Source organism: Otolemur garnettii, unplaced genomic scaffold, assembly GCF_000181295.1.
Source record: "Otolemur garnettii isolate 467f Iridium unplaced genomic scaffold, OtoGar3 scaffold00244, whole genome shotgun sequence".
Taxonomy (NCBI): Eukaryota; Metazoa; Chordata; class Mammalia; order Primates; family Galagidae; genus Otolemur; species Otolemur garnettii.
The window spans coordinates 1,476,103-1,483,754 of record NW_003852639.1 but is presented as its reverse complement, the minus strand read 5'-3'; the positions used below and the strand labels follow the sequence as shown (position 1 = coordinate 1,483,754).

Genomic DNA, 7,652 nt, shown 5'->3' with positions numbered 1-7,652 from the left:
CATCCACCACAACGCCCAGCTATTTTTTGGTTGCAGCCATCATTGTTGTTTGGCGGGCCCGGGCTGGATTCGAACCCACCACCTTGGGTGTACATGGCTGGCGCCTTAGCCACTTGAGCCACAGCGCCGAGCCTAACGTTTTGTTTTTGAGCTGTCACCCTGGGTAGAGTGCTATGGCATCACTGCTCTCAGCAACCTCCAACTCCTGGACTTAAGCAATTCTCTTGCCTCAGCCTCCCAAGTAGCTGGGACCCACAGGTGCCTGCTACAAGACCCAGCTATTTTTTGATTGTAGTTGTCATAGTGGTTTGGCAGGCCCAGCTCTGGTATATGTGGCTGGCCCCTTAGCGGCTTGAGCTACAGGTGCCAGGCTGCTTTTTAACATTTTGATAATTTTATAATTTAATCATGTCACTAGTTAAACGTTTCTACCCAGGACAACAGCTTGTGGCTGTCTCAAAAATATATATATATATATATCCATAGGCATCACCAGACTTGCTTATGGCACAAAAATTTGCTGAGGCTGGGAGAGGTGGCTCAAGCCTGTAACCCCAGGCAGAAGTGGGCGGAATGCCTGAGGTCACAGGTTCAAGACCAGCCTGAGCCAGATCAAGACCTCATCTCTAAAAACAGGCAGCCATTATGGTGGGCACCTATAGTCCCACCTACTTGGGAGGCTGAGGCAAGAGAATTGGTTAAGCCTAAGAGTTTGAGGTTGCTGTGAGATATGACACCATGGCAGTCTAAAAAGGGTAACAAAGTGAGACTGTAGTCCAAAAACATTAAATAGTACTTCAGAAATTAACATGGTAAATACTGCAGAAAAAGGCCAGATTCACACTGAGACAGGTGGATTGCCTGAGCTGAGGAGTTTGAGGCCTGCCTGAGCAAGAACGAGACCCCATCTCTAAAAAAAAAAATAGCTGGATGTTATGGCGGGTGCCTATAGTCCCAGCTATCTGGAAGGCTGAAGCAAGAGGATCACTTGAGCACAAGTTTGAGGTTGCTGTGAGCTATGACAACACAGCACTCTACTGGGGAAAAGTAAGAAAGACTGTCTGAAAAAAAGAAAAAAACCACATTCAAGACAGGACCCAATCAGGAAAAATCCAGTATAACCAGAACATATAAATGCATACAATCATGCTAGAAAAGTTAAAGCCAAAAGCTTTGAACAGTGGTACCTGATAAAAGATTAGTTTTTAACCTTGTGAAACCTCAAATTATTTGAGTGAGGTAGTTTGAAAATGCAACAATACAGCTGAGAAGTGAAGACCAGTTTAGAGGTTAGTTGTAGAGGGCTTAGAGATGTAGAATAGCAACTAGGTATGACTACCTGGTAACCAATTATGTGGGAAGGCCTGAAATTCAGGCAGTTTATTTCTAGACACTAAAGAGTTTGAAATTATCAAATGCAGATTCCACATATCCTTCAAAAACACAAAGTTTTGGGCAGTGCCTATAGCTCAAAGGGGTAGGGCACAGGCTCAATTATGCTAAAGGTGGCAGGTTCAAACCCAGCCCCCACCAATAACTGCAAACAAAAAAACCCACAAAGTTTTATTGAGGGTAAGGTTAGGTAAGTCAGAATGCTTGGTAGAAATGATATCCTGAATAGGACAAGGTTACTGTGGATATTAAAAAATGTTTCAGGCTCAGCACCTGTAGCTCAGCACCCGGGGTGCCAGCCGCACACACCAGAGCTGGCAGGTTTGAACCCAGCCCAGGCCTGCCAAATGACAACTACAACCAAAAAATAGCCGGGCATTCTGGTAGGTGCCTGTAGTCCCAGATACTTGGGAGGCTGAGGCAAGACAATCGCTTAAGCCCAAGAGTTTGAGGTTGCTGTGAGCTGTGACTTCAGAGCACTCTATGGTGGACATAGACTGTCTCAAAAGAAAAAAAAATGTTTAAGGTTAGAAGGATTCAAATTATAAATTCAGGGGTAGTGCCTAAGGCTCAAGGAGTAGGGCACTGGCCCCATATACTGGGGGTGATGGGTTCAAGCCCAGCCCTGGCCAAAACTGCAAAATAACCTGAAAAGAAAATTATAAATTCAATCAAGAGTTTGGTCAAGAAATGTCACCTGGGGTTACAGCGCACCAGAGGACTTAAAATGTCCCTTGTAATCTGAGAGGAAGCAATAACAGGCTTTAGATTTGGAGAACTGGCTTGGCGCCTGTGGCTCAAGCGGCTAAGGTGCCAGCCACATACACCTAAAGTGGTGGGTTCGAATCCCCAGCCCAGGCCCGCCAAACAACGATGGCTGCAACCAAAAAAAAAAAAAAAAATGGCCGGGCATTGTGGCAGGCGCCTGTAGTCCCAGCTACTTGGGAGGCTGAGGCAGGAGACTCGCTTGAGCCCAGGAGTTGGAGGTTGCTGTGGGCTGTGATGCCATAGCACTCTACCCAGGGGGATAGCTTGAGGCTCTGTCTCAAAAAAAAAAAAAAAAAGATTTGGAGAACTTTACTACCCTGGAGATGAGAAGCCAACAAAGGTGGAGATGCCAAATATAGTTCACACCCGCAGCCCTCATCTTTCAAGGTCTGGTATGAGCACTTGTCTTCTCAACTACATGTAGTTTTTATTTGTATTCTTTTTGAGACAGTCTCACTCTGTCACCCTTGGTACAGTGCCATGGCATCACAGCTCATCATAGCAACCTCCAGCTCTTGGACTTAGGCAATTCTCTTGCCTCAACCTCCCAAGTAGCTGGGACTACAAGCACCCGGAACAAGGCCTAGCTATTTTTTGGTTGCAGTTTGGCTGGGGCCAGGTTTGAAACCACCACCCTTGATGGGACCGGCATCCTACTCACTGAGCCACAGGCACCAACTACATATATTTTTAAATGCAGCATCTGCCCTGGATGTGTTAGTAAGTAAAACTATTATCTTGTTTTGTAATGAACAATACACAGATCAATGTGAAGATTCAACCATCTTCAAGCGATTCATTGGTTCTTACCAGATCCTCCTCTTTACCCTCTTTGCAGTGTTGGCATCAACAGCTTTCATCTTTCTAGGTAAGGAGTCGTTATATTCAGCACCATGGACTTGGAAACTGCCTTCATTTCATTTCCCAAACTGAATGCATTCAGCACCATGGCACTTGGAAACTGCCTTCATTTCATTTCCCAAACTGAATGAGGATGAAAATTAGCTGTTTATCACATATAATTTATCACAAGTGGTTGAAAGTGTGTTAGTCTCCCTAGCCCTAGTCACATACTCCTTTTCAACTTACTACCACAAAGGAATAAACTGTGAAACAGACTCAGAAGCAGTAAACACTATGCAATCTTGACAGCTACTGTTGCTGAAATTAATAGCTAGAGACAAGTAATGTATCACTGTTGTCTATATCTGTATTCCCATCTTTGAACCAGAAGTTGAATGAAAATGCCCCCATAATGGATCAAGTAAAAATTTCCTTTAATGTATTACTATTAATCTAAAGTATTGTTTATTTATTATGGCTTCCAGAATATTAACTAGACACCTTTTTTTTCCACATCTCTCGTCTTTTTTTCTAGCATACAATGCCTTCCTCAACAAGATACAGACTATTCCAATTGTGTATGTACCAACTCCAGGACCCCAGCCAGGTAAACCACCACCAACCTCATCTTTGAAAAGATACATATACAATTTAATTCATTCAAGCCTTTTTCTTTCCCCCTTCTAGGTTCTTACACTTCCACATATTCTCCCCCTCCTTTCATGAATCCACAAGCCCCACTGGCCCAGAGTCGACTACAACACTGGTTATGGAGTATAAGACACTGAATCTTGCTTAGACAAGTCCCCTTTAACTGCAGAGAAATGGTGATTTATAGCTCTGAAAAAGGAACCTAGCAGCAATCTATGCTAAGCCTCTACAAACAAGACTTCTGAGAACTATAAATAAAGGACCCTAAGCAGTTTTATTTTTTAATTAAAGTAATGTGCTGGATTGTGTTGTAAAGATTCACTGTTAACAAAACATGAAGAGAAAAATCTCATTTATGCAGTATCCCAATTTAAAAATCAAACTCTTAAGATTTACCCAAAAAGCCTAGTGGTTAAAACTGTTCCAAATGGATTTTTTAAGTATTTGGTCACTTACTTGCCCCAAATGACTCTAATATTCCACTCTTCTGGTTGCCCCTGAATACCAAAGGCAGGTACTTCCTAGCAGTTAAACAAGACAACAAACAAGATATATCCAAAATGCATTTATTGGGATGGGTTTCCCATTCATTCAAGCAGGGTACTTTCAGTGCTGCTTCCTTCTGAAGGAACATCCTGCAAGAAAAAATTTCAGGGGTTAACCTTAGTACCTCGCCCACCCCTACAAAACAAGCAGATGCCTGGTGATCCATCCACATAAATCTACTTCATTACTTTTCTCAACTCCCTTAGCTACCTAATCATTTACATCACTTTTGGGGCTTCATATTACCTTAAGCCAATATAAAACCCTTTTGTCACCTATCCATCCCAACTTTACATGTTTACAAATACTCGATTTCTTATAAAAACTGCTCTTCCAAAAAACAAACTACCAAATCCAACAGTCTCAAAATTAACACTATACACGACCCCTCTCATCAATGCCTTTAACTTTTAACGAACAGTGAAAGATTCAAACCCAAAATTACATTAGTGGCTCGGCGCCTGTGGCTCAAGCGGCTAAGGCGCCAGCCACATACACCTAAGGTGGCGGGTTCGAATCCCCAGCCCGGGCCCGCCAAACAACAATGATGGCTGCAACCAAAAAATGGCCAGGCGTTGTGGCGGGCGCCTGTAGTCCCAGCTACTTGGGAGGCTGAGGCAGGAGACTCACTTGAGCCCAGGAGTTGGAGGTTGCTGTGAGCGTGATGCCATGGCACTCTACCCAGGGGGATAGCTTGAGGCTCCGTCAAAAAAAAAAAAAACAAAAACAAAAACAAAATTACATTAGTTAAGCCATTTACCTTCTGTAAGCCTTGCTTTTCCTCCTGTAGGCTGGCAGAGGACAGTAGAGCAACCAACACACAGAACTACTGTTTGTGCATGGCTAAACACCGTGGTGATTTTGTAGCATCCTGAGGGGGACCACGAAACATCAAAGAGTTAGGTTTACCCCCTTTTTATTCCCATAGCTTTCCTTAACATTTTAAGCCCAACTCATCTCATTCATTAGTTTTCCAAACATTTTAAGCCCAACTCATTTCATTCATTAGTTTTCTACCACAAAAGAAAAAAAGCTTACATATAGAATTTTGATTAGAGATGACTCTGAATTGAATCATGTCCCATAAAATTCAGGACCTTGCCAATATTGCAAGAAAATCAACGATAGTCTTACAGGATAATTAAGTAAAGCTGCTGGGCTGCATCCCGAGTACAACATAGCTCACACTACGACTTCCTCCGCCTGGTGAAGCCCAGCGCAACGCCAACAACCCTCCCCCTTACCTGGGCATTTCACGTCCATGAAGTAGGAGTTGGGGCTCTGCACCAGGCGCTTCTTCTTGTGTTTCCTCTTCTCCTCTTCTGGAGAGGGATGGAGGAGATCCTTTGCGAGCTAAGAGGAGCAGAAATGCATAGATTTAGAAACCAATGGCGAAAACGAGATGACGGAAAACAGCCCCCGCTATCACACACCGGGGAAAGCTCGCCCCGCGCGGCCCCTGGTGTCTGCGCAGCCGGGCCGCCATCTTATCTCCGCTCCGCTCCCGTCTATGCGGGCGGCCCGGGGCCGCTGCGGTCCCTGAAGTTACTGTCCTAAGTGCTGAGGGTAAACGAGGACCCTCTGCGATCCGAAATCAGCGTGAGGGGAGCGTGCGGACAGACGAGCGAGATCTCCGCCGCAACCTGCACCAAGAGACTCACAGGCATATTGGCGTGTGGAGGCCGTCCCCGCCGGAAAGGGGCGGGCCTGGAAGGCCCGCTGCTTATATGCGGCGCCCGCAGGAAGTGACGCGCGCGCTCGCGCAGCATGTCGGGAGGTCCTGCGCTCCGGCCGCCGCAGGGTGGTGAAGGGAGGTCTCCAAACGCTAGTTATCCCCTGGCCGTGTTCCCTTGTGAGGAGGTTAGCTGCCACCTTGACATCTGTGTGTCATTACTATTGACAGGGGTAAAGGGGGATTTTGTAAGTTTTGTGGCACGCTTTGACAGTTAAAGCATGATAAATAGGAATGGTTGAGGAAAACGAATCATATCTGAGACTTAACTTTTTTTTTGTAGAGACAGTCTCACTTTATCACCGTCGGGCGAATCTCTTGCCTCAGCCTCCGAGTAGCTGGACTACAGGCGCCCGCCACAACACCCGCCTATCCGCCTATTTTTTTTAATTGCAGTTTGGCCGGGGCCGGGTTTGAACCGGCCACCCTTAGGTATATGGGGCCGGCGTCCTACCTACTGAGCCACAGGAGCTGCCCAACTTCACTGGCTTTTTTCTTTCTTTCTTTTTTTTTTTTTTTTTTTGGCCGGGGTCTGGGTTTGAACCTACCACCTCCGGCATATGAGGCCAGAGCCCTGCTCCTTTGAGATAGGCGCTGCCCTGGACTTAACTGTTTTTCAATTACCCATAACTATGTTTCTATTGGTTTAGTTTAACCCTATGTAGCAATAAAGTATGTAAATATGAAGAAAAAGGCTCGGCGCCTGTAGCTTAGCGGCTAAGGCGCTGGCCACATACACCCCGGAGCTAGCGGGTTGGAATCCAGCCCAGGCCCGCAAACAATAATGACAACTACAACCAAAAAATAGCTGGGTGTTGTGCCGGGTTCCTGTAGTCCCAGCTATTTGAGAGACTGAGGAAAGAGAATCGCTTAAGCCCAAGAGTTAGAGGTTGCTGTGAGCTGTGATGTAAAGGCACTCTACCAAGGGTGACAACTTGAAGCTCTGTCTCAAAAAAAAAAAAAAAAAATGAAGAAAAAGCACGCTCCTCATATTTTCCCCACCATCAACCTACCCTTCTGGTTTGCCATTTTAAGTTTTGTTTTGTTTTGTTTTGTTTGAGACAGTCGCACTATATCGCCCTGGGTAGAATGCGGTGGTGTCACAGCTCACAGCAACTGAGGCTGGAGTGCTGTGCTGTCATAGTTCACAGCAACCTCAAATTCCTGGGCTCAAGCAATCCTCCGGCCTCAGCCTCTCCAGTAGCTGGGACTACAGGTGGCCTCCACTTTTTCTATTTTTAGTAGAGAGGAGTCTCACTCTCCCTCAAGTTGGTCTGTAACTCCTCATCTTCAACAATCCTCCCTCCTTGGTCTCCCAGAGTGCAAGCATTACAGGTGTTAGCCCCTGAGTCCTATAGGGTCTACCATTGGTACAATTTATTTTGTCTCGGCTGGGCAAACATAGCTCAGTGGTTATGGTGCAAGCCACCTGCTCCGGCGCCTGGTGGGTTCAAATCTGCTAAATAAACAAACAAAAAAATAGCCTGGTGTTGTAGTTGGAGCCTGTAGTCCTGGCTACTGGGGAGGCTGAGGCAAGAGAATCCTTGAGCCCAAGAGTTTGAGGTTGCTGTGAGCTATTATGCCACCACACTCTACCAGGGGGCAAGGAAGTGACACTCTGTCTCAATTAAAAAAATTTTTGTGTGTGTCCAGCTCAATGCCTGTGGCTCAAGTGGCTAAGGCGCCAGCCACATACACCTAAGGTGGCGGGTTCGAATCC

At 45.7% G+C, this 7,652-nt stretch overlaps 2 protein-coding genes across 2 annotated transcripts in view; one reads left to right on the top strand and one right to left on the bottom strand.

Annotated features, from left to right (window-relative positions):
- Positions 1-3,909, top strand: part of NUP210L (nucleoporin 210 like) — a 147,392-nt gene extending 143,483 nt beyond the window's left edge. The window contains 3 exon segments of the mRNA XM_023508329.1: positions 2,924-3,028; positions 3,539-3,610; positions 3,691-3,909. Coding sequence (XP_023364097.1) covers positions 2,924-3,028; positions 3,539-3,610; positions 3,691-3,791 — 278 coding nt within the window. The 3' untranslated portion in view covers positions 3,792-3,909.
- Positions 3,910-4,204: 295 nt separating this feature from the next.
- On the bottom strand, positions 4,205-5,911 carry RPS27 (ribosomal protein S27). Its single transcript, XM_003802273.3, has 4 exons — positions 5,862-5,911; positions 5,445-5,553; positions 4,961-5,071; positions 4,205-4,289 (listed from the first exon to the last, which is right to left on the bottom strand). The coding sequence occupies exons 1-4, from the start codon at positions 5,865-5,867 to the stop codon at positions 4,261-4,263; spliced, it is 255 nt and encodes an 84-aa protein (XP_003802321.1). The 5' UTR covers positions 5,868-5,911; the 3' UTR covers positions 4,205-4,260.
- Positions 5,912-7,652: the final 1,741 nt, after the last annotated feature.